Source organism: Microtus oregoni, unplaced genomic scaffold, assembly GCF_018167655.1.
Source record: "Microtus oregoni isolate MIOR12 unplaced genomic scaffold, Mior012 000007F_ref0000211, whole genome shotgun sequence".
Taxonomy (NCBI): Eukaryota; Metazoa; Chordata; class Mammalia; order Rodentia; family Cricetidae; genus Microtus; species Microtus oregoni.
Window position 1 is genome coordinate 23,869,017 of NW_024543066.1, and position 26,888 is coordinate 23,895,904.

The window sequence follows — 26,888 nt, forward strand, 5'->3', positions numbered from 1 at the left end:
CCACATGTTCTTGCACAAATCATATGTGGTGTGACATCAATGCAGACACACGATGAAATGACTGACGTCCCATTCCTCAGAAGAGTTAGCTTCTGAGCCTCAGCCTCAACAACGGTAACCCGAACAAACTTCCCATATATACCGCAAGAATTAGTGAGTTGGTTGGTTTTCTTTCAAGAGCAGTGCAAGCTCTTAACCACTGAACCATCTCTTCAGCTCCAGCTTTTTTTTTCTTTTGAGACAGGGTTTCTCTGCGTAACAGCCATGGCTATCCTGGAACTATATTTGTAGATCAGGCTGGCCTCCAGCTCACAGAGATCCACCTGCCTCTACCTCCTGAGTGCTGGGATTAAAGGTATGTGCCACCACTGCCTGGCTGACCCTATCTCAAAAATAAAATGAAATAAAAGGAAGTCTGAAAAGAAAAAGGATGGGTGGGTTTCTTCTGCTGACAACAGAAAACGCAGAAACCGAACTACTCTTTTTTTTTTCCTCCCTATATAATCCCAAACTGGCTTCAAATTCATAATATTCTTGTTTCCACCTCCTTAGGGCTGGGTTTAAAGGCATGTGCCACCATGGCCAGAAATTTATGCGTATGTGTTTGTGTGAAGACCAGCAGTTGATGTCATGTGTTATCCTCTATCATCCTCTGTGTTATCTTTAGAGACAGGGTCTCTCAATGAATCCAGAGCTCACTGATTGGCTAGAAGGCCAGCCAGCAAGCTCTACGGCTGTCCTTTCTCCAAGGCCCCAGGTCTATGATTACAGATGTCTGTAGCCATGCTCAGCTTTCCCATGGATGTCAGGGATCTGATCTTAGATCCCTATACTTGCATGATGGGAACTTAACTCTCTCTCTCCAGCCACCATGAAATAATTTTAAAAAACAACGAAACATAGCTTAAGTTTAATGATCATTTAATATTTTAACAAGTTCACTTACAAACATACACACACTGTGCACACGGCGGGGGGGGGGGGGAGGAAACGGGCTCTGTAGACACAGCAGAGTAACAGAAATGCAAAAGCAATCACAAGAAGATTGCCTGTGTCCTCTGCCTTTCATCTACACAGACTAGAAGGCAAAATAAAAGGTTACGTAGGAGCAACAACACATGTGAAAATAAGTCTGGATCATCCTGTCTCCACCGCAGGAACTTCCTCCGCTCCACGAGCTACTGTGGGCACTCATGACCTAACATATGTGAAGACGGGCCTTCTTGACAAGTGATGATCTGAGACATGGCCCTCGGGCTTCCATCTTTCACATGGAAAGTTGTTAACTCAAGGAACTAAGAGCGCAATGAAATCAGTCATGTGTATGTCGGCAGTCAACCTCTTCCAGCCTTGGGTCTTTAGGTAAAAGTCCATGGACCTGAAACGCTTCTCAACCCTGAACATATGGCTCCCGCCAACTCATGAACCCCATGACTGACTGAGGAGCCAAATAACATGGCTGATGCAATCAAAGGGACAGCATCTATGAGGATAGGAGCCAAGGAAATGAAATGCCTGAGTCCATTCTTCATATCCAGAATGTATTTCATTCCAGAATCAAGCAACTGGTGGCAAGATACTATCAGGCTCAGCTATGGCTGCCTGTTAAAGCTAGTTCCACTGGGGCCAAGGTCTAGGCAGGGCACACCCAGGGGACAGTAGGAGACAGTTCTGTTTCAATAGCACTTCAGGGGCATGATTCAACACTCTCTGGTTCTAGGAACCCCAGTAACTACGTTCGAAATTAATGTCCCTATGCAACACTGAAAACTGATTTTAATGTTTTGTAAGTAAAGCATGGAGTTTAAGAATGATAACATTGTGAGAAAGCCATTCTTACAACACGGGATGTGAAATCAACATTACATTCATCAAGGTGACACTATAAACCATTAGAACCATGTTGCCACAAAGCCCTCTACCAGAGACGACAGAGAAGCAAATTTCAGCCAGAACTGGGCAGTGCTATGTCAACAAGTCCCCTAGGAGTAGGCAGAAAAACACCACGGGCACCATCGCATCTACCTGGCAACTGTCTCACATGGAGATACGTTCAAGACTGACTGAACTGACCAAGAGAAAGCTGCCAAGCAGTGTAGCAAGGCAGCACACACGTGCTGGGCTGGGCACACTCTGGAGAAAGGGGGCTGTGTGAGTAGAGGACAGGGCCTTCACAGTGTTGCCCCCCTTTGTGAAAGGACACGGTTTACAGCACGCCGGTCACAAAGCTGGACTTAGAAGCTTTACGACATGAACAGAAGATTTAAATGTATGCAACATGTATTTTCTAATATTAGAAATACATTTTCCCCAGAAAACAGGACTGTGGGCTTCCCAGAGCATCACACATTTGGGCACTTTCTAGTTGTAGGCTTTTCTAGTATGAGTGGGTCAGGCACGAAAACGGGAGGGACTGGATCCCCACTAACATGGATTAAAACAAACCCCTGAGACTCGACCCAGTCTCATGTCTCCCTAGGAACCGGAGTCGTCCCCACCCAGCTCTGGTTCATCCCCACACTCTGGACAGCCATAGGGCCTACCACTGCTCAGAACACGCCTCTCAAGGAGTTCAAGAGTGCCCTGGGCAGCTTGGGCCCCGGGTCTGACACAGGTACAATACAACTAAGGCTCTCCTTCCTTCCCCTCATATACTTCCTCTGCAAGTAGAGGCTGGCAACTGAGCTGGCAACCAACAAACCTAAAGCAAAACACTGGCAACACATCACTGGGCAGATGCCAGCCTCTCTCCGCCCACTTGCCACTCACTATTCTTCATTCAGCAGGGTTTAAAGGTAAACGTCCCCAAATTCTGAGGCTCAAATCAAGTCCTAACTTGAGACGATTTCCAATTATTCCCGGGAAAAGCAAACAGGAGAATAACAAGCGAATAAAACTGGACAGATTCCTGGAGCATAAGTTATAAAGGGAGCGAGTGTCCCTTTCCATCCTGAGCAGTCAATCTGGCAGGCGCCTGGGAGCTACCGAGGCTTCTCACACTCCGCCCTGAGGGGCCACCAGCCCACAGCTCTACAGTAATATGCGGCCAGGTCTAGAGTGAAATTTCACAGTTAAAGAAGCTGAATTCTTACCACACTCATTCATATCCTCCTCCATCAGCGTTATTATTGGCATAGCAGGGAAAATCATCCCTTGATTAAGTACCGGACCTAACTGAGCAGAAAATGCCCATTTAAATGGGTGTGTTTACATAAGGCCATCTGAGAGCTCCCTAAGAAAGACTTGGTGCAAGCCAGTACCCCAAAGAACTCAGATTCCCGCTTATAGTACACTTCAAGGTCGTCTCTGTGGTCCCCCTGCAGGTCAGTCACAATCATCAGATTACCACCTCCAAAGGAACTATTTAAATTATTACAAAAGACACTTGTCACAAACAGAAATGCCCTGCAGATCAATTATTGCACACAGGACTAACAGAAGCGATGCACAGAAGACCTTGAAGGCTCTAGAAGACCCAGAACAGAGAGCCCAGGGCCATGCCTGTGGCTGCCCCAGCAAGCATGCCCAGGGCCAGGTCGCTGTCACTGTCTCGGTACCGCTCGCGGATGATGACTTGATTGGCAGGCTGTTGTCCATAAACTCCTCCTATAAAAGAAGAGAAGACGAGATCTTTAGGATGTCACCTGAAAATGCAACATTCATGGAAAAGATGGTGCAGTTGAGGGATAGCTGATCACACTGTGGGAAGACGTGCCTGTCCTTCCTCACCTGCCCAAGGCACCTTCTGATTGGATAACAGAGAGCTGAATGGCCAATAACTAGGCAGGAGAGGATAGGCAGGACTCCTGGGGAGAGAGAGGAACTACTGCAGGGTGGCAGGGGAGGGGGGATTCTGAGAAGCAGGGATTTGTGAGCAAGATGCAGAGGGACTGAACTGAAAAGAGGTAGTAAGCCACATAGCAGAGGGCAGAGTTAATTCTAGTTTTAGGAGCTAGTAAGGAGCGAACCTAAGTTATGACCAAGTTTTCATAATTAATAATAATAATTTCATAATTAATAATAAGTGGTCCAAAGAAAGTCTGGCTATATGGAGCCCTTAACACAAACACTGTTGTTTACTCTCCATGTGACCAGTTTACACAAACACTGTGTCTACTCTCCATGTGACCAGTGTGTTCACTAATGTGTTAACAGGTGGTTCCAGTGAGTTCAACCCAAATCTCCCCAAGACCCATCACATATATGCTGAGGAAGACACTGTTATATATGAAGACTCAAATATATATATATATATATATATATATATATATATATATGAGATAAATTACGGTCTGGAGACATGGCTTAGTGATTAAGAACACTTGCTGCTCTTGCAGAGGACCTGGCATCCCCATGGTACCTCATAAACATCCATAACTACAGCTTCAGGGGATCCAATGCCCTCTTCTGATCTCTGTAAACATCAGGCATGCCCCTGATACACACACACACACACACACACACACACACACACAGCCCAAACACTCATACATGGTAAATAAATAAATCTAAAACTGTATTTTAGGGGCTGGAGAGATGGCTCAGAGGTTAAGAGCATTGCCTGCTTTTCCAAAGGTCCTGAGTTCAATTCCCAGCAACCACATGGTGGCTCACAACCATCTGTAATGGGGGTTGGTGCCCTCTCCTTGGCCTTCAGGCATACACATAGCCAGAATACTGTATACATAATAAATAAATAAATAAATATTTAAAATAAATAAATAAAAACTGTATTTTAAAAGATGGTACATGAGGCCTGGCATGGTGGTGCACATCTTTAATCCTAGCGTGTGGGAGGCAGAGAGAGGAGGCTATCTGTGAGTTCAAAGCCAGCCTGGACTACACAGCGAGTTTCAGCCCAGCCAGGGCTGCCTAGTGAGAACCTATCTAAAAGGCAAAAGGACGGTACATGCTTGTAGAGATGAAGCTGATCATCCTTCATAAGAACTTTATTAGGGAAAGGTGGTGGTTGAGACGAGAATGGCCGCCAGTTGGCTCAACTGTTTGGGAAGAATTAGAAGGTGTGACCTTGTTGGAGCAGATGTGTCGCCAGGACTGGGATTTGAGATTTCAAAAGCCCACACCATTCCCAATTAGCTCTGTCTCTCTGCCTCCTATGTGTGGATAAGGATGTAGGTTCTCAGCTACTGCTCCAGTACCATGCCTGCCTGTCCCCTTCTATGATGGTCATGACTCACCCTCTGAAACTATAAGCCCCAGTAAACTCTTCTATAAGTTTTATATACCTTGATCACGGTATTTCATCAGAGCAATAGAAAAGTAACTAAGACAGAAGTGGTTCCGGGAATGGGCTATTACTGTCACAGGTCTGACCAAAAGTGTCCACGTTTGGAGTATTGTGTAAGACCTTGGGACATTGGACAAGGAAAGCAGTTGAACGCTGGAAGTAGGGCTGAATGAGTCATTTTAGTAGACACTTAGAACACAGCAGTGCTGAGAAAATGTAGGCCATGAAAGCTCAAGAGGTTTTGGAAGGGAACAACATTAGCAACTTAACTAGAGACTAAGCTTGTGGTATTTTGGAAAAGAACGTGGCTGCTTTCTACCTCTGTCTTAAGAATCTTCCTGAGGTTAAATTGAGGAGTTTTAGACTAATCTCATTAGAGAAGGTGATTTTAAGACAGCCTAGTACTGACTAAATCACACAGTTATTAGTGATCACTCTTATGCAGATCTACAATGAAAAAGAACAATAGGAAACAGGCCTGGTTAGCATACTACAGATCTTGGTGCATTGCAGAGGTAGTACTCCCTTGGTTACATTCTACTTTGTGTGACTTTATGTCTATTCATATATTCTTTGTATCTTCAATGCCTTTTTTTTGGGGGGGGGGGGTTCAAGACAGGGTTTCTCTGCATAACAGCCCTAGCTGTATTGGAACTTGCTTTGTAGACCGGGCTGACCTTGAAATCACAGAGATCCGCCTGCCTCTGCCTCCTGAATACTGATTAAAGCCACACACCACCACCATCCAGCCAACATCAATTCTTCAAGTTACTTCTATATCAATATGAATATGATCCCCAGTTGGCTGAGCTGCTCTGGAAAGATTAGGAAGTATGCCCTTGCTGGAGGAGATGTCACTGGGGATGGGACTTGAGAGTTTAAACGCCCATGACACACACTCTCTCTCTCTCTCTTTCTCTCTCTCTCTCTTTCTCAGATAAGGAAGCAAGCTCTCGGCTAATGCTCCAGTACCACATGTGCCTATACTCTTCCATGATAGCCATGGATTCACTTTCTGAAACCGTAAGGCTCAACAAACTCTTCTATAAGCTGCCTGGGTCATGGAGTTTCATCACAGCAACAGAAAAGTAACTAAGACAAATATAGCACCATGACCACTAGGAAGAATGCCTTCAGTTCCTTTCAGTTCTGGGGAAACAAAGGGAGTTTCTGGGGGGGGGGGGGGGATACGATGTGACCTAGCCACAAAGGCGAGGATAAGGGTGCGCCAGAACTCAAAGTAGCCTTGGATTTTGCGTGGAGGCAGGCTCGAAGCTGCCCGGGGAAAGCACTCAACTGTCTGGAAGAACTGCGAGGTTAGAGCACAGGCTGCTTTTCAGTCCTGGGGAGAGAGCTGCAGGGGTGTGGCCTCTGGAACAGAGGCACTAGAGGACCTGAAACCTTATACACACCACTCTCTAAGAACTTACTGACAGAGCAGGGTTCTCTGCTTGCCAGGGCCAAACCCCTTAACGGTGTGAAGATGAGAGCACTGATAAACAGGGCCCAATCGTAGACAATAAAGCTACAGAGGTTTGCCTCTGGTTTCCATGGCAGCCCTCTGCACCATGCCTGCTGGGATGACAGACAAATGAGAAGAATGTGGGAGAGGCAGGGCAAAGCCTGACAGAAGGTGAGTCAGCCGCCAAGCGCGGTGCCAAGCACGGTGGCTCACACCTGCAGTCCTAGCCCCTTGGGGGCTAATGACAACAGCACCAGTTACTCTCCATCTAATGTCAGGACAGGTCTCTCCGGAGGATTTCATTGTTTTTTAAGAGGCCACTGCCCCGACTCTGTTATGGACTTTTAGATTACAGCCATGCCTAAGCTAAAAGATTAAACAGAAGCTTCTCATTCAGTGTGAGCTAGGTACACCAGCCCCAGCAGGCACTCCTTCACAGATACCCACTAAAGGAGAAACCCACCAGGGACATCTGGGAACTTCAAAGGTCGCAACATCAAAGATGTAATCACAGAGGGCAAAGATTGTGGCATGGTGCCTGAACTGCTCAGCCCAGGAGCCAGGGGTACAGGAAGACACCATCTTCACGTCCTTCCTCTACAACCGAGAATTTCATGTTCTTGGAGGACTTTGCAGAATGAATTGTGCAAACTCCAAGAAAACCAGCAGAGTGTCTGGGGAAAATCTTCTTGTCCACATTGCTAAGATGTGCCACACGAAGCTACAAATGTGCTGTAACCTTGAGAATTCTGAGTACGCGGCCTCTCACGGTGCCACGGCCGTCCATCCATTCTGTGTCTCCTCCTCCACTTCCTCTGCCCCGCCACCCCACCCACCTCTGCCCCTCACCCCAATTCCTTCTCTGCTTCCGCCTCTGCCTTCTACTTCCTCCTCCAGCAGTACTAACAGCCTTACCGCTCAAATATACATCAGCATGGCCCACTAACAAAAGACAGACTCACCCACACTAACAGTTAAAGATCTACGGAATGTGACATTAAAGAAGCTCCAGGAGATGAGCGTGGAAAGCCACCTAAGCCACCAGTGAACTCACCAGTTCCTGACTCTGCCTTGCAGTGAGTCACCAGGAAGCCTAATGCCAAAGCGCTGTCAACAAGCTTGAACTGTCTGAATTATGCCTGGTAAAAGCTAGATATGTGTAGAGACAACTCAGAGAGTTCGCTGAGGAGGTGGATTTGGAGAGAAGCCTCGGTCCTTAAGAGCAGAAGACCCGAGTTTGGTTTCTAGTATTCAGGTCCATCAGTTCACAACTGCCTACAACTCCAACGCTGGGGGGCTTGAAACCTCTGGCCTACTTGGCCATGTGCACGTTATCCACACACATACAGACAATTTAAAATAATTTAATTTTTAAAAGGAGGGGGGGAGAGCTGGGGGAGAACTCTTCTCACCAATAAAGAAAACACAGAAACTGCAAGTGAGTTTCTTGCAGGCTCATTCTAGAAGCCCAAATGAAAGTCTGTCACTTTAAAAAAAAAAAATTAGTCTATTTACTTATTTGTGGGAATAGGCATGCACCACAGAGCACACATGGGGGTGAGAGAACAACCTGGGGGAGTTGGTTCTCTCCTTCAGCTGTGTGCATCTTAGGAACTGAACTCAAGTTGCCAGGCTTGGTAGAAAGTGCCTACCCACTGAACCATCCCCCAACCCTATCCCTGCCACTTTCTACAAGCACCTTTGAGAGTAAAACTGAAGTCAGCTCTGCCTGACATCCTGAGGTGACCCATGTACTATACAGACAAAATCACCAAGTCTTTCTTAACGTGGCCGTGTTGTCTTCGTCATGACTATGAAGCCAGCACTGTGAGGACGATGCTACCAGGTTTGACGGTCAACTTGAGATGGAATCTAGCTTCCTAGAATCACGGCTGCGATAGTTTTTGTTTGCTTCTTCCCAGCTAGGTGAAGTCCTGCCTTAAGGCACCCTTCCCTTTATCCCAGTGCTGACCTGGCCTCCTCATCTCTTTCAACACAAACCTTGGTCGCAGCATTAAATTTCCTGGTGCTCTTTTTCTTTTGAAACTACATTTTATATTTCTTTCTGCTCTGCTTGCTCTTTTACATTGCAGACCTGTGTAAGCGTGATCACTAATAACCACATGATGCAGTCAGTATTTCAGAAGGCCATGAAATCTTATCTGGCAAAGAAATTAGTCCATTACTTTTAACTGGGCCTCAGGCAGGTTCATAGGACAAAGGGAGAAAGCAGCGACATTTTTTTTTTTTTTTGCCAAAATATCACAAGAATGGTCTCTAGACCAGTTTCTGATATTGATCCTCTCTAAAACCTCTAGCTGGGCCTCCACAGTTCACATTGTTCTCAGCACTGCTGCCTCCCAAGAGCCTACAAGGATGGCCCATTCTGCTTTGCTTACAACATTCAGCCACTTTTCTAGGCCAAGTCCCAAAGCCTTCCACAATCTTCAAAAAAAAAAAAAAAACCGAAATGTTAAGGTCTATCACAACAATAGCCCATTCCTTGGTACCAGCTTCTGCCTTCACTACCTTTATATTGCTGTCATAAAACACCATGACCAAGACTACTTACAGAAGGAGGGGGATATTTAGGCCTTGCAGTTCCAGAGGGACAAGAGCTCATCACCATAAGAAGGACCTGGGGCAGCAAGCACCAGGCACGGTAGCTGAGAGCGCACATCTCAAACCATAAGCCGGAAACGAAGAGTTGTCTGGAAACGGTTCAAGGCTTTCGAAACCTCAAAGTTTGCCCTCCGTGATGCACCTCCCCTAGCAGAGCCACACCCCTAAGCCTCCCCAAACATTGACACCACCTGAGGATCAAGTATTTGAATGTCCAACAATATCGGGGACATGGCATTCCAACGACCACAACTATGAACACACGGACGCGTTTCTAGTCGTCCTTTATGTGACAGTATGTGCTGTCACCCGAGTTGTCCTCTGACGTCCCCTCATGAACTGTGACACACAGTCATCCACACACACAAATACGGCACATGCGCACAAAATAAATAAAATGGAATTTTTTAAAATTAAAATTACTCTAGCACCTCGAAGACTATTAAAGAAAAAAAAATAAGCAGAAGTCAGAGTGACAGACTCATCTGGGGTCTCCAGGAGAAAGAGCAGCTCATTTAACTTCAAACTGAAACATAGGAATCCCCCCTGCCCCCAACCGTATGCAGAGACCAGGAGCGGCAGGCAGCACGAGCTACCTGCATATGGGTACTGGTATGGCACAGCGTATGCCTGCCCGTTGGCAGCATAGACAACTTGAGTTCCTGCTGGGTATGCGCCACTGTATGGACCATAGCCATAGACCTGAAAAAAAAGAGAAAGCCCTGTGAGAAATACAATTTTGAGGGTTTTGAGGGGCTGGTGATATGGCTCAGTGGGTAAAGGGACTTGTCACCTGGCCCGGTGACATGCATCCCATCCTGTAACTCACATCATGGAAGGAATGAACAAGTCCTAAAACTCACTCTCTGACCAGGAGCAGGGGTGTGTGGGGATGGAGAGGGGTGGCACACTTGGGAAGTATTGGGGGTAGGAATGGAGGGAGAACAATGATGTGATTTTATTTTACTTAACATACATGCATGCATACATACATACATACATACATGGGTGTCTGCTGACCTCTACAGGCATACTATGGCATGTCTAGATTGGATAATGGAGAAGCTATTAACTCAGAAATTCCAATGAGTATAGACAAAAAAGACCTCAGAAGAAGTGCGTTTTCTCTGCCCAAAGAAGCAAAGAAGGGACGGCCTAGCAAGAGGCAATATTTGCAGACAGTAGCTAACTCCTCCACGCTAAGCAAACACATACAAATCACCTGCAGGAGACCCTACTCCTACCACCAAAGGTGCAGAGTTCAGCTCTCAGCATCTACATCAGGAGGCTCACAACCACCTATAACTCTGGCTCTGGAGGACATGATGCCTCTGGCCTCTGGGGGCACCTGCACTTATGTGCACATTGCATCCACAGACACACATGCACATAATTAAATAAAATAAATACTTAGGGGGAGAAAAAGAAGTCAAGTAATTAGTTATATGGCATTGGCAGGTAAAAGCACCTGCCACCAAAGCCTGCGAACATGAGTTCAAGTTCCAGGATCCACATGGTGTGAGGTAAGAACTGACTCCCACAGCCTGACCAATCCAACACACAAATAAACATGTATCAGATACATACATAAATATACATATATATACATACACATCCTTTAATTAATAAATAAATCTATAAACCGTGGGTGAGGTAGCTCAGTGGAAAAGAACTGGCCTAGCATGTGTGAAGCCTTGAGCTTAATCTCCATCACTCACATAAAGAAAAAGAAAAATAAACCTTTACGAACAAAATATCTAAACATGAAAATATATATATAAACACTAGACTTTTTTGTTTCTTTTGAGGCAGAATCTCTAGCTTAAGCTGACCTCCTCTACAGCCAAGAATGACCTAGATCTCCTGAGTGTTCCACCTCCATCACCCAAGCGCTGAGAGTCCAAGAATGACCTAGATCTCCTGAGTGTTCAACCTCCATCACCCAAGCGCCGAGAGTCCAGGTGTTGCCACCCCCAGTTTATGCGGTGCTGGGGACTGAACCGGGGCCTCCAGTTTGTGAGACAAATGCTCTATCAACCAAGCTACACCACTAGCTCAATAGTTGCTGTTTCACTGAAGTAAAGAGGATGAGGGATATTCTGTGATAACCAGGAAAGATTCTGAGTGTATTTCTAACTTCCCGATACTGACTCAAGATTAAGAATAAAACCACAACCAAAAAACAAAAGAAAAGACAAACAGAAATGGCAGAGCAACAGAGCCCCAGCTTCCCTCACTTGCCCGATCTCTGCTCAGATCTGATCCCTACCTCAGGGGTTGGCGCCGCATAGGCAGCATAGGCGGGCGGTGAAGCGGCCACGGCAGTCTCTTCAGACAGGATTGTCGAGCCAACGTACGCCTGTGTAAGACAAGGGGGCTAGGACCAACAGCACATTTACTCAGCAAACGAAAGATCAACAGGCCTCAGCTCTCTGAGAAGGACAGGCCTCTCCTGCTGATCCAGGGGGGGCCTCCAGCCTCACTACAACACCCTCTGAGTGTAGCAGCAAGTTGGAGGGTTCTGGCTCAGCCCTCCAGTCAGAGTGGAGCAAATGCTCCTGGCCTGGGAAGATGCTAGAGGCTCCACCATTGCCCAACGCTTAGACCAAGAGTCACCTCTCTCCATCGGGTCACATCTGAAGGGCTCCAGGAGCATGCTCTTTCTGTAATTCAAGAACTACGCCCCAGGGGAAAAGGAAAAACAGTAGCTCTTTTTAAAAATCCACACAAAGAATTGTGCTGGGTGGGATTTTGCTGACTATATTAATTCTAATACAGTCGTCAATACTAATTTCATGAGCAGGGGCTGTGCATGAAAGATAGACAACTGGAGTCTGGAGTGAGCTTGGAGGAACGGGATCTGGCTGAGAGGAGCAGGACTGGGTTTTTGAGTTCATTTCCACCTGCACAAATTCTTCTGTAAGCCCGATCTACTTTACCCTTTACTCCCTACAAAGATACTGCAAAAAAGTAGAGCCCCATCTAAGAATGAACACGTTGACCACAAAGGTTCTGCCGGGGTTACAACAGGGTTTATGGTTTCTGTATCTCCTAAGGTCAGAAATAAAATTAGGGACAAAAACAAGAAGGTTTTGGTTTCTTAAGAGGCTGCGATCTTATGGATAAAGTGGTCACCGTGGTTCTTTTTGAAGCTTTACTTGAAGATACAGCAGAATTCAAGGTGATGCAAACCCGGTGAAAGGTGACGGACAGCAGGAATCACTGGGACTGACACCCCTGGGGAGGAGGGTGTAGTCTTAGCTACTGTCTCATTACTCCGACAAAATAACCAAATGAGAACAATCCAGGGGAGGGAGAGTTAGTTCTGGATTACAGTTCTAGAGGGAGACACAGCAGCAGGCAGGGCGCAGCTGCTCACAGTGTATCCTGGATCAGTACTGAATAGGAAGTCAAGACAGGTTCAAGGCCCGCCCCAAGGACCCCCACTGGCTCCACATCCTAAGGTTCTGTAACTTTCCCACACTGCTCCACCAGCTGGGAAACAAGTGTTCAAACAAGTGAGTCTATAGGGGATGTCTCATATTCAGATCTCAACAGGGACCTCCTACCGTAATCTGGCGTGAGCACTGTCAGCAAGAGCCACCCTGCTCTGTCCAGCTCCAGGAGCAGTGCATGGTCAGGAGACCGCTCCCCTCTCTCTTCCACTTCCTTCTCCCCACCTCCCATTCTCCAGTTTGCTACACAGAACCAGGATGTGCAAACAGGACAGGAACCACCACGGGCAACTTACTGTGTTCGTTCTGGAATCCTGCAGTGTAAACTTCCAAGCCCTGGAGAAAAGAGAAAACAAAACAAACCCAACATTCCAGTGATTCTTAAAACAGGCTAGCATCAGTAGTCCTGGAAAGGCTTGATTAAAGAGAGACCTGTAGCCTGTAATCCCAGCACTTGGGAGACTTAAACACCATGACTACCATGAGCTGGAGGCAAACCTGTGCTGTAGATGAAGACCTTGCCTTCTACCACCCCAACCACATCAGAATAAACAGAACAAAACTTCAGGCCTTACCCCAAGACCCACCAAATCATCTTTTTCTCAAAACATGAACTAAGAAAAGATGTATATTTAAAGAACCGGTTTATAGTCTATACTGTTTAAACATAATATACTTTAGATTTTACGTTTCATATTTTCTTCCCTGTAAAATGTGCTGTAAACCTTCTCATCAGCAGCCAGCACTGGCTCGAAACCTACTGTGTAACCCAGGCTGACTCCAAATTCCATATCCTCCCATCTCAGCCTGCAGAGTATGGCCATTCGGCTGTATGCCAACACACTTAGCCTCTAATTCATTTTTAATAACTATTCCATGTTCCATGATATGAAGCGATTTCAATTGTCTCGGTTAGAGTTACTATCGCTGTGATGAAAGTCCATGACCAAAAGCAACTTGGGGAGGAAAGGGTTCATTTCCATAAAGAGTTCAGCATCAAAAATAGGCAGGGCAAAACTCAAACAGGGCAGGAACCTGGAGACAGGAACTGAGGCAGAGACCATGGAGACTGTTGCCCTTCTCAAGGGAGCCTCCCTCCCCTCCGGTGTCAGGCATGTGTCAGGCGTGTGTCAGGCGTGCGTCAAGCCATCATAAAACCAGCCAGCATGCCTGCAACACTTTTACCAACCAAAAGAATGCTTGCTCTCTGTTACCTTGGTGCCCCAGTTCTGTTTGTGAACTCCTGATCCTTCCACCCCTACCTCCCAAGTGCTGGGATGGCAGATGTACCCCAGCATGCCCTGCTTCCCTTGTAGCTCCTGTAAATATTTCTAGAGGATGAACCCTAATGAAGGGCTCAGCCAGAGAACGTATCCATCGTATAAACAGATGGTAAATAAATAAAAGCTTTCGCTTCACTCGACAGTTGGAGAAGACAACCCACGTTTATTTCCCCATCTTTCCTCAGAGGTCTCTGTAGGGGATTGAATTACATGCCTTCAAAAGACACGCTCAATTCATGGTCCTAGTACCAATGGGTATGACGCACCAGGACATAGGGTCTTTACACATGAAATCAGATGAAAATGGGGTCAAACTTTAAGGTCCTCAGTCCAACATGACTGACGTGGTGCAGATCCAGCAGGAGAAGGCTATGCAACAACGAAGGGTCGGAACACACACACACACACAAACACACACATTTTAATTTTAGTAAAAATTTAAAAATAGATCCAAAGAAAGTTTATCCAGGCATTGTGGCACATACCTTTAATACCAACAATAGGGAAACAGAGGTAAATGGATCTCTGTTGAGTGTAAGGTCTATATAGATATAGAGTTCTAAGTCAGCCAGGGCTACATTATCAATCAGTCCCCCCCCCCCCCCCCCCCCCCCCGCCCCATCTCTTGTACACACATAAGACCAGTGTGACGGGTTTTGCCATTCACTCTGGAATCCTGCATGTCTTAGCTACCGTTCTATTGTTGCGAAGAGATACCATGACAATGGCAACTATTATTTTTTTTTTTAAAAAAAAAAAAGTACTTAATTGGGGGCTTGCTTATAGTTTCAGAGGTTTAGTCCATTATCATCACGGCAGGGAAGCATGGCAACTTGCAAACAGCACTGGGGAGTACCAGAGAGCCTCATCCTGATCCACAGGCAGGGAGACTCTGGGCTAGGCAGGGTTTTTGAAAGCTTGAAGCTCACCCCCAGTGCTGCACTTTCAACAAGGCCACACCTCCTAATCATTTTCAAACAGTGCCACTCCCAGATGACTGAGCATTCAAATACGGGAGCTTACAGTGGCCATTCTTATGCAAACCACAACACTGCTTGAGCAAGAGAGAAAGAACTCAGAATAAAGGGGACTCGGGAGGTGACTCGGTGGGTGAAAGCATTGCCCTTGAGAGTACAGGGACCTGAGTTTGAATCCCCAGAACTCATAAAAAAAATCCAGATGTTTAACATTAAGATGTAAAACTCAGCACTCCTACAAAGAAATGAGGAGAGACAGGAGACTCTCAGGGAGTTCATGGGAAAATGAAAACCCAACAAGGCCATCTCAAAAACAAGGTGACAAATGAGGATCCATACTGATATTGTCTTCTGACCTCCACCCTGGCCATGGCACACGTGTGTCTTTCCATATACACACAGCCATGCATACGCATGTACACACACACAGACATACACACCCAAGAAAGAAATCAGATCCAAGGAAGGCCCCTGCCGTTTTTTCTCTCCTTCAGTCTCAGCCTGGAGGGAAATTCTACTCCCATTCTTTTCCCTTCCTGACAAGTGGAAATCAGAGCAGAAAATACTGTCAATTAAAGAATCTCATAATAAAATCAAAACTCACAGGCAATCGTCTGTGCTCTCAGCACAGAGACTGATGGTTTTGCCGTCTCGGCAGACGATCTGCAGCAGACAGTCTCTGGGCTTCCCATCTGGAGGCTGGATGTCTAGGAGAAACAAGCAGAATGAAGGACCACGCTGCAGCTTGTCTTTTTGTTTTTGTTTTTCTTTCCCTCCTCACTCATTCTTAGGGATAACAACCCACGGAAGTGAAGAACAAGATGGTGCATCACTACGTAGGGAAAACCAGGGGCCTAACTAAGGAGCAAGAGAGAAACAATCTAGCTAGCTGGCAAGGAAGACGCCATTTGTTCCCCGTAAAGTGAGCATAAAGGAAGGATGACTGAGCCCCGCACCAATGTACTTCAGCATGGTTTCAAGAAACTGAGTAGACTACCACATATACGCAGTGTCTAAATCAGAAAACCAGCATGACTTAAGAGCGTACCACCTTTCCTGGTATTGCTAGCAGTCTGGCCCTTCTCCAAAGATGAAGAGAAGCAGGCAAGGCCTAACTCCAATGGGGGGGTGGGGGGTCCATCTATCATGATGCTGATGTTGTGTGTGCCTAGGCCGCACTATGGTTGCCCGGCCAGCACCCAGTTTGATACTGGCAGCAGGCTGTCAGGAAAGAAGGCATGGCAGGTCTGGGCACTGCTTACCCCGACACTCATGTCCCATGCGGATATTGATGCAGTCCACCGGCATATGCACCTTATCCTCTACACTCTGCCGAGTCTGGTCATCATAGTAGATCAGGTGACCGTCAGACCACAGGTCAAACCAGTTCTTCTTCCAACGCTTCAGAATAGTACCTGAGGGGTGGAGGGATAGGGAAAGTCATCTTTGAGCTAAAATAATAAAGGTGTGGCGGAAACTGGCCACCCACAGAAAACTGACAGACACAGGCATGGCCTTGCCACTCCCACTTTAACAGTGCAAGCACAGGGGGCTGGAGAGATGGCTCCGCGGTTAAGAGCACTGGCTGCTCTTCCAGAGGTCCTGAGTTCAATTCCAAGCACCCACATGGTGGCTTACAACCATCTGTAATGAGATCTGGCGCCCTCTTTTGACCTGCAGGCATACATGCAGACAGAACACTGTATAATAAATAAATAAATCTTTAAAAAAAAAAAAGCAGTGCAAGCACAGGAAGGCTATTAAGCAAAGCCCAAGTAGTGAAATAAACAAGAAATTGAGACTGCAACCCCTCTATGGGAATGTCAAGGAAGAGCTGACAGGGCACATGTAAATGCCAAAGGATGGAGAAGAGATCTGTGGAACACTGCCATCTGGATACTGCCAGACACTGAGAAGATACAGCAGGTGACAACCAGTATTCAACGGGCTAACCCACCAGATGAATAATTCTCTGATGGGGAACCCCACTTGGAAAGGTCATGGGGTCCCTGAATGTAAATGATTGTCTGTCTCTGTCATTTTTCTCATATGCCACTAAAACCAGCTATGGGTATTTTTTCTACTGCTTGCGTGTTTATCTCATGAAAATGTTCCATCTGCGGGCACACATATAGGTATGGATGGTCAAGAAGATGATTTTTGCTTTATAATTCTGATGATAGAAATAATACTAGGATATTATTCATTACTCAGACTGACATAGAAAAGTATAGTACTCTCAGTCACAAAGACAACTAATTTTAGACTTTATAACAAATTGAAAGCAAACTGGTTGCCCCTAGAGATGAAAATACAAGGTCAATTTCCCAGGTATTTATTGCTGATTCATGGTCAGAGCACGAAGCAACTTTAGTAGACATAACTCTCTCAGCAATGAACTTTCTGCACGCACTCCCCAACCACAAGTTCAGTCAATTAACTGTTTAGTGTTTAAGTCCTGAATTTCAATGTCACTTCCTGCCTGGGAACCCTGACCACTTAGAGCTACGTGCTTACTTTGCTCACTGGCCGGGCAGCGCAAGCTTCCTAGACTGAGAGAAACTGTGTGAGCAGTATGGTTCAGTTTCTTGTTGTTTATTCAAGAAGAGCTACGTGACCCTGAAGATGTGATTCATGTTTGTCCAGAAGCTTTGGCTATGAGGGGAGCTGTGTGATGGAGAGAAGTGGTGTCAGAGAAGCTGGAAGAGATGCAGCTGAGTGGGTAGAGGGTTTGCAGGAGAGAGGCATGGAAAGGAAGCACGTGTGAGCTGTGTAAAGAGTTGTAACTGCGTGGAGAGATGTACGGCTGTGCAGGGGAGAGACATGTGTATGCAGAGAGAGATATGTAATTGTATGTAAAGAGATGTAACTGTGTAGAGAGACTGTCTGGAAAGAGAGATTATTCAAGATGAAGTAAGGTGGTTACCATTAGGAAAGCTTGTGTTTGTTCCTCTTTTTCTTAAGCTACCATCAGAAAGCGTGTGTTTCTCTCTTTACCCTCAGAAAGAAAAGTCTAGCCCAAAGACAGAGAAGAAATATTTTTAAGTTACTCAGTGCTCTGAGAGGCATTCTTTTCGCAACCCTGGGTGCAGTCCTGGGAGCTGGCCTCCCAGGCTGTGACAGTAAACAACACAGCCATTGTACTCATGAACACAGCAGCTGTGCATACCTGCACAAGGCCCACCCAAGACTGGGCCTTTCAACATTCCATCATGGATGGGAAAAACATGTAAGAATGATAATAATAACTTTAAAAAAAAAGGCTCACCTTCCAAGAGCATGGTGGTGTTTAAGGAGAAAACCAGAGGCCAGCCAAAGAACTGGCAAAAGACTTGTCCTTGGGTCTGAGCAAAGAGGCCCATGTCCCCCATTCACAGGAGGTTGGGGGACAGCCCTCTGGGAATGAGGCCACCCTCTGAAATATCAGTAAGTCAGCATTATTCTATTCACCTTGTCTAGGCTAAGGCTACCCGCAGACCTGGGGAACACAGCACTGCTCCAGGTCTGGGAAGGGGTAACTGGCTCTCCCTGCCTGACAGCAGGTCAGAGTGGCAGCCTAGGAGAACAGCTGGATGGAAGAAAACATCCACGGCTGCCAGATTTAGGAGACTGGACCTCGAGCTCAAAGAACAGAGTTTCCTCTGGAAACAGAAGGCCAGTGGGCCCACCAAGACACGTCTCCCTACTGATCCTTCTGAGGCCCCACATAGGACAGGCTATCCCACACACACAGAGGCCAGAGGCAGGGAACCCAGGCGTGGTCAGACCCTTAATAACAAAGAGCACGACTGAGGAAGGGAAAGGGAAAGGAGTGGGGACTTCCGCACTTTCCAGTTCCTATCAACTCCGGGTTTCCACAAACAGTTCAAGGAGCTCCAAGAATTCCCAGAGGAGATGCAAGACAACAGCGCTGACCAGATGTGACTGTTTACAAACATGATCTGCTTCAGCAGACTCAAGCGTCTCTACTCACTCTGCCGCAGCAACCATCCGCTCTTCACAAACGCCATCCCGTCAGCTGCAGGAGAAAGAGCAGACAGGTTCAGAAGACATCACCCTAATCCAGGGCTTTCTGCTAAGCCAAAGGGGAGGTTTGCATTTTAAACTGGCTTGAATTAGGTTCCCAGTGACTAACAGCATGAACATTCTCCCAATAAAATTTCCAACAGTTACTGATTGAAATCAGTAAATTATCTCAGAGCATCAAATGTGTTCCCAGTCTCATCCTAGACACCATAAAGACTAACTAAGAATGATGTGTTTGTTTCATTTACTTTCTAGGTAATCATTCATACTATAGAACCACTCATTGAGTGCTGGAAGGGAAAGGCAGAAGCCTAGTACCACCAGAGGGGAGCCAAGTCTCCTGGAAAAAGACGTCACTCAGCTCTGGCAACTTGTGAGACCACCTTACAGGAGAGACAGTCAACCAATAACGAGCCAGTGATGCACTCCTTCCAGAACTACTTAGTTACGTATACTTCCTAACCTTCTATTTTAACCTAAACCTTGGTGCTGGACAGATGGCTCCGCAGGGCCCAGGTTCAACTCTCAACACCCACATGGGGGCTCACAACACATCCAATCACAGGGCACGTGTTACGGGAGGTCCTCCCACTCCTCCAGCCTATCGCTGCTGAGATACCAGCCCATTGGGGCGTGGTCTCTCTCCCTTTAAAAATGTGGCCACTTCCCTCTCCTCTCTCTCTCTTCACTTCCTGCTCCACCCTCGACTAGACTCCCTTCCTGGTTGCGCAGAGGGCTGACGGTGATCTGTAAGTTTTTTTTTTCTCCCGTAACAGGCACCCAACACCTTCTGGCTTCTGAAGGCACTATATACATGTAATACAGACGTACACAAAACAACCCTACATGGGAAACATAGGTAAATAAATAGAAAAATAAATAAATCTTAACCTCGTATCAGACCCTGTAAGGCAGACATGGTGGAAAGGGGTGTGCGGCTTTTTCATTATCACTTGTCTGTCTGATTGGTCTGGTAGGGATCAGTGGTTGTCTGGCTTGTTAGTGCTGCCAAGGCCCAGGCTCTCCCCATAAAAACACAGCAGCATCACTGTCAACGAAATAGCACACACTGTATCCCAAAAGTCAAAAACAGAATGTTCTAAAATCAAGAACATTCAGAGCTCTGGGTTAAAATAACCACAAGCAAAAAGGCAATAGGCCTGGGCTACAGCTCAGTGGCAGAGCACTTGAATGGAACCTGTGTGCCTTGGGTGCCACCCCTCAGCACCAGAAAAAAGGGGGAAGCAGAAAGCAGAGCAAGAAAGGGAGGGAGGAAAGAAATCAGAGAGGGAGGGGAGGGGAAAAAGAGGGAGACAAGGTGGTGGTGGTGGTATCTTTCTCTCAGAAAGAAAAAGGAAGGGCTAGAGAGATGGTTAAGGAACTCTGCAGCCAAGCTTGATGACTTGAGTTCAATCCCCATCTCCAGGACCTAAAGTGGTGGGGAGGAGAGAAGCGACTCCCTCCAGTTGTAATCTGGTTTTTATGTATAACATGTATGTGCCTCCGGAGCGCTGGGGTTAAAGGTGTGTCCCGCCACTGCCCAGCTTAGATAAACATTTTAAGAGGAAAAAAAATCTGCTAGGAACTAAGGTTACAACCCAGCCACAGCATAGCATGGCATAGAGAAGGGTTCTGGGCTCAACCTTCAGAATAATAAATAAATCTCCTGTTTATGTGATTTTGAAAACAAACCATAGAGAAAGAGCAAAGGAAACGCATGAGATATTTTCCAGAACAAAATGATTCTCGTTTCCTCAAAGAATTTTTCAAAGCTCCTTGGGGGCTGGAAGGCGGTACCGCAAGCAGATGAGAGAGAAGCACAGCAGTTGAGAACACACGCTGCTCTTGCAGAGTTCAGTTCCCAGCAGCAACAGCAGCCGGCTCACAACCACTTCAGTTCAGTTCCAGGGGATCCTATGCCCTCCTCTGAATTCATCCACACTGCACACTCAGGCATGCTTGGCTGCTGTTGTTTAAGCTCCTCAAACTAGTTGGGCTTGGTGGTATGTGCCTTTAATCCTAGGGTTCTAGGGTCTAGAGGCAGGTGGATCTCTAGAAGCTTGAGGACTGCGTTATCTACATAGTGAATTCCAGGCCAGCCAGGGCTATGCAGTGAGAAACTGTTACAAAAACAGACAGACAGACAGACAGAAATAGAAGTAGATACTATATCAAAAGGGCAGCTTAAAAGAGTGAAAATGGGCACTTGAGACCCAGGGAAAATGAATCCATATCCTGGGGCCATGGTCGTCACTAACATTTGTCTAAGAACAAACCACCACATTCCCCTTGAGGCCAGAGCTAGGTTTAACACTGACACATCAAAATTACCTTCACGTAGACTGTCTCAGGGTTTCTAGTGTTCTGATAAAGCACCACGACCGCAAAAACTTGGGGAGGAAAGGGTTATTTTGCTCAGTGTTACACACCACATTCTATCATCAAAGGAAGGAAGAAGTTTCTTCAGGGACTCTGACCTTGCCACATGATGCCAAGCCTCAATTTTGTGGTTCCTTCCATCCCGGCACTTTTACTGAGACCGAGATGGTACCTTTACTAATGGCCTTCACTTACTTCTCACGACCAAAACAGGAACTCAGGGCAGAAACCAGGGCAGAGACAATGGAGAAACAAATGATGCTTATCATCTTGCTCCTTTACGGCCTGCTGGTCTGCTGCCTCATACAACCCAGGACTGCCTGCCCAGTACCACCCACATCAATCATTAAGTAAGAAAATTCCCTTCCGGTTACTTAGACTCTAATGGCATTTTCTCAGTTGAGGTTCCTCTTCCCAGGTAACTCTAACTTGTGACAAGCTGACAAAAACCAAACCAAAACAAATGACACCTTGTCAACTTGACACACAAATATAACACTATGAAACAATAACCCTTCCTTTTTTGTTTATCCCCAAAGTCTCGTGTTAATGCCAACCGCACAATATAAAACATTTAAATTTTTTAAAGTCCCATTGTTACTAAAAATTCAACAAATTAAAAGTCCAAAGTTTCTTAAAATATTCAAAGTCTATCTAAAAATCAACTCTCCCTAATATTCGAAAGTCTCTTAACTATGGGCTCCTGGCGAGTCTCAACTTATGTATGGATCCTGTAATAGGACATATCATGGCATCTATAACACATAATAGTGACACGCAGGGGTAAACTACAGAGCATGTGGCACTCAGCATGCCAAGCAAAGAAAGAGAAGCATTTCTGTCCTTTCAGAGACTGGTTGGGTCATGTATCCTGGGGGTACTCTCCCCACCGCCAGGGTGAAGTATATTAGCTATTACTCTCATCGCCGTAACAAGGTAACAGACAAGAGTGATTTAAGGAGGGAAGGGTTTATTTCAGATTACAGGCTGAGGGGATAGAGTCCATCGTGACAGGGAAGTCATAGCAGTGGGGACATGCAGCATCTGGTCACATGGCATCCGTCATCAGGAATCAAGCAGGTGGATGCTGATGCTCAGCTCAGTGTCTTTTTACTCAGTCCAGAACCCCAGCCCATGGTGGGGGGGGAGGGGTGCCATCCACATTTAGAGTGGATTTTCCACCTCCGTTAACCCAATCTAGAAACACCCTCCCAGGCTAACTCAAGAGTTCTGTCTCCTAAATGATGCTAGATCTTGTCAAGTTGACAGTCGGTATTAATCTTTGAAACTGACTCTCCTGGTATTTTTAACTTGCTGCTAAATAGCTACCTTGCATTGAGTTTTTTTCTGTCAGGCACCATGGCAAACACTTGTATGTTATTTCAGCCATGTTTTCCATAGTCTTGTCAAGTAAATGATCTATTTTCATTTTACAGATGAAAAAGCAAACCAAATTAGCTGCCCAATGTGACAAATTAAGATGGGATTTGAACACAGGTCTTCCGGGTCCACAGTCTATGCTTAGAAACATTAGTCTTTATGAATCTTAAAAATATATGATCATAATAGTGTTTCCTGACTTTCATTTGCTATAATACAGTCACTAAAATTCCTCCCTCCAATTTGAAAGCAATGAGAATTATTAGAAAATAAAGTAGGTAGATTCATCAAGTTTGTTTCTGTTGTTGTTGTTTTGGTATATATTATTTTTGTTCTGCCAACTTGACACAAACTAGAGTTACCTGGGAAGAGGGGCCTCAAGTGAGAAAAAGCCACCAACAGATTGCCTAGAGGGTATTGCCAGTAGGCATCTTCTCAATGAATAATTGGTGTGAGAGGGCCTAGACCACAGTGGGTGTGGCTATCCCTGAGCAGATGGTCCTGGGTTGTTCAAGAAATACAACCTAATAACATCTTTCCTCTCTCAGTTTGTACTATGTAGTTTTGGGTAGTTGCTGACACTAATCAAGTAATTCTTTATTTTCTTTGGCATCCACTAATGCAGAAGAAAGGCTGGAAAAAAGAAAGAAGCCACATATGAATCCGAGCTAAAAGCACAGCAAGTTTTCAGGAGTTAAGGAGAACCTGCCTCCCATCCACCCACTCACCCCATCTCCAGCTAGTGCTACAGGAGCACACTTCCATGTGGCCGCTCTGACAGGACAGGGGATGGAACAAATCCATCAAAGGCTGTGCTGTTTTTATAGGATGCACAAAAAAACAAAAACTTCCTATTTCACAAAAGATTAAGAGGGTTCATAACACTGTCTCTCAGATAAAAACAAAACACTTGGGGAGTTTCTTCAGCTCTGCCCTGGTCTTCTTGCCTCCTAGCTCCTGAGCCCTGCAGGCCTCAGGGAAACTTTTTTTTTACCCATCTCCCCAGCCTAACTGCTTATGTTGCAAATGGTATATACAGCTTTATGCTGGAAAGTTCCTTACAGGAATGAAGCCATATTAAGCATTACCTAAGCGCACAGCAGCAGGAGTCCACCATCCATATGATACAGTATTCACAGATATGACTTCTTATTAATAATAGGGAATGACAAGGGGCAGGAAGGGCATATAAGAGCACTTTTAACCTCTATATTTTAAGGACACGTGTGTAACATGTGTTGTTGAAAGGAATCTGTTCATGGTTGGCTGTTCTGAGTTAACCCCTGACCCAGGTGGCACAGGGAGGAACACAGGACTCAGCATCTTTAGGAATGCCCAAACCCAGTTAAAAAGAGACTGTAATAGAGAAGAGCAGACAAGAAGGAGGAATGCACAGACGCCATAAACTTCAGGGACTAGGCTGACCTCCTGACCAGAGAGCCCGAGACTGTGACTGGAATGGCGGACTGCTTGTCCGTCCTGCCCACCCCCCCACCCCCCGCCCCGGGATATATCACCTGCTGGCTGCAGCTGACTCATTGGTGTTCAGGGTATAAACCTCTCAGATCACTGGCTCTCTGCCAAAACCACAGCTTACAGGCTCAGTTTCCAGAGACAGAGAAATAAGAGAATAGAAAGGGGTTGGGACAGACAGACAGACAGAGACAGACATGATGAGAGAGTGAGAGAGATTGACTTCATAAACTCAGTCTTTATTATCAGAGAAATTACTTACAAAGGAGAGCTAACACCCTTAAGTTACCAAACACCTACTGTGTGTCTGACAGGAAAACACCCTAAGAGAATTTTGATTTCTGTCCTGAGGAAGATCCGTGGGAAATCTTTCACACTTAAAATAAACATCACAGACACTAGAGAAACCCAGACAAGCACCTGCCTGGCTAGAGGGTCCCTTCCCAAGCCTCCTGTCTTAACCATAGCCCACTGACCACCCAGAGTCCTGGGCCCAGGAAACACTCCAAACACCCTAAGGAAGAAGCCTGCAGCAGCACTCCCAGTTACCTGCCCTTCTTCACTCGAGAGGCAAGCCCACAGCACAGGCTGGAGGACACACAGCCATGTTTGGTCAATGATTCCTTCAGCAAACACTCATCACCCTAAGAAAGCAGGCAATAAATCCCAGTTGTCCACCTACCATTTCCTGTAAAGTGGGACAAGTCACTTCCTGGACTGGTTGCCTCTGAGATCACAAGAGAAAAGCGTTCCTATTTTAGTAAAATAGAACACACACACACACACACACACACACACACACACACACACAGCTTCTTGGAAGGAATTGATCAGTGTCTTCTGAATCAGCCAGGCAGTCTCTAAACTCTGTGACCTCTCCACCTACTCTAAAACGCTGGGGATTATTCCACTCCTTTATGAACTGAGAGCTACAACAAACAATTTCTGCTTACCCCAAATAAAAATGTCTGACCTCCCAAGGTCTAGATCTAGCTGTACAAACACTTGTACAATCAAACTCCTAAAACTAAAGACGGTCTAAGACCACAGACCATGAAAGCGCAGGGAACGGGAGGGCCCACCAGAGCTGCTCAACGGTGACCCGAGGATATCCCAAGGGTCTTCGTGAGGCAGCGGCGGTCCCTTGCGCGGCCACAGGAATTATTAAGAGGGGCCAGAGAGGTCCCATCCTCAGCAGAGTGCCCCCCCCATCTCACCCGCCATGGTGGAGAAGGGGGGGAGGAATGTTAGGACTAAGCGGCTCTACGGAAGATACCATTAGGATAGGGAACACTGGGGAAGGGATGCGCTCAGTTGGAGAGGATACAATCAGGATGTGGGTCTTTGGGGAACCCTGAAAGGTCCCTTGGGGTAAGGGGAGGGGCACGAGACTGGACCAGACGTGGGACAGGAAAGGATAAGATTATGGTGGGAAACACTGGGGAAGCCCGCAGGGATCCAGGAAAAGAGGGAGGGGTGCTAGGCTAGGCAAAATCATTAAGAGTGGCTATGCAAGAAAGACACAGATCAGGACGTAGACAATGAACGAGGAAGGGGGAAGCAACGGAGACTTGGAAGGGGGGGAATACAACCAGGATGGGGAACACGGAAAGAGACAGGAAGGGGAGGGAGATACAATAAGGATGAGGAAAGGGGAAGGAGGTAGGAGATGGAGGGAAAACAAGCAAGATTCTGGACACTTTGGGATGTAAAGAGGAGGCAGAGGCTGAGGTAGTACAATCAGGGTAAGGACACTGGAGGGGAGGCAGGAGCTGGGGGAGGGAGGTTACAATAAGGAAGGCGACTTTTGGGAAGAGGGAAGGTTAGAATAGAGACGCTCGAGAAAGGGAAGAGAGCAAGAACAAGGGGGGAGCTTCGGAGACGGGAGAAGGAACGGGGGCTGAGAGGGGTCGCCGAAGAAGAAGAGAGGACTTGAGGCTGAGGAAGTGGGCGCGGCCAGCAAGGTTGGCGTCCCCCAGAGACAAGCTTGGAGGGGGGGGGGGGGTGTAGCAAAGCGGGTTACCCCGGGTGGGCGTGGAGCACAGCCGGATGGGGTACGCCGACAGGGGAGGTCCGGGAAAGGGTCGCACGCTAGCGCAGTGGGGCACCGCGGGCACAGTCACCTGCGAAAGATCAGGCCGCTAAGCAGGAATCAGGCTGAAAATGCAAGGTCGTCGCTGGCTTCTTCCACTCTTGGCTGAGCGCGCAAGACCAGGGCCTGCGTCACTGCCTCGCGCGCATGCGCGGGAGGCAGGTGCCCTCCGGGGTGCGGGCTGGAGCCTGAAGGGTTAAGAGCCTGAAGCACTTAACAGGAGCTTAGATACCAGCTCAAAGGCGGTTCTAAGTATCCTAATCTTGGCCTCTAAACACAGAGCTTCGTGGATAAGTGCGTGGCGGCCAAAACCAAGGGCAAGCTGAACCTGGAACATCCGGGAGCCAGAAAAGAGGTCTTGCGAGCTCAACAAAACTGGGAAATGGAGCTGTCCAAACTGAAATAGCAACCAAGGAGCAAAGCTGGAAGTCTCCGCAATAAGTTACATAGGATTGTTATAGCTTAGAATATAAAATATAACGATTAAAGAA

General features: G+C 46.6%; 1 protein-coding gene across 3 annotated transcripts; it reads right to left on the minus strand.

Annotated features, from left to right (window-relative positions):
- Nucleotides 1-901: 901 nt before the first annotated feature.
- On the minus strand, nucleotides 902-26,541 carry Plekhb2 (pleckstrin homology domain containing B2). 3 transcript variants are annotated; one of them, XM_041655995.1, is made up of 8 exons: nucleotides 26,429-26,541; nucleotides 19,021-19,065; nucleotides 16,310-16,462; nucleotides 15,652-15,754; nucleotides 13,084-13,123; nucleotides 11,602-11,691; nucleotides 9,929-10,034; nucleotides 902-3,606 (listed from the first exon to the last, which is right to left on the minus strand). In XM_041655995.1, exons 2-8 carry the CDS (start codon nucleotides 19,055-19,057, stop codon nucleotides 3,467-3,469), a joined length of 669 nt encoding a protein of 222 aa, XP_041511929.1. In that variant the 5' UTR covers nucleotides 19,058-19,065; nucleotides 26,429-26,541; the 3' UTR covers nucleotides 902-3,466. The 3 variants fall into 3 exon arrangements, with proteins under 3 accessions (XP_041511929.1, XP_041511931.1, XP_041511930.1); XM_041655997.1 differs by lacking the exon at nucleotides 26,429-26,541 and adding an exon at nucleotides 26,329-26,416; XM_041655996.1 differs by lacking the exon at nucleotides 26,429-26,541 and adding an exon at nucleotides 24,855-24,946.
- Nucleotides 26,542-26,888: the final 347 nt, after the last annotated feature.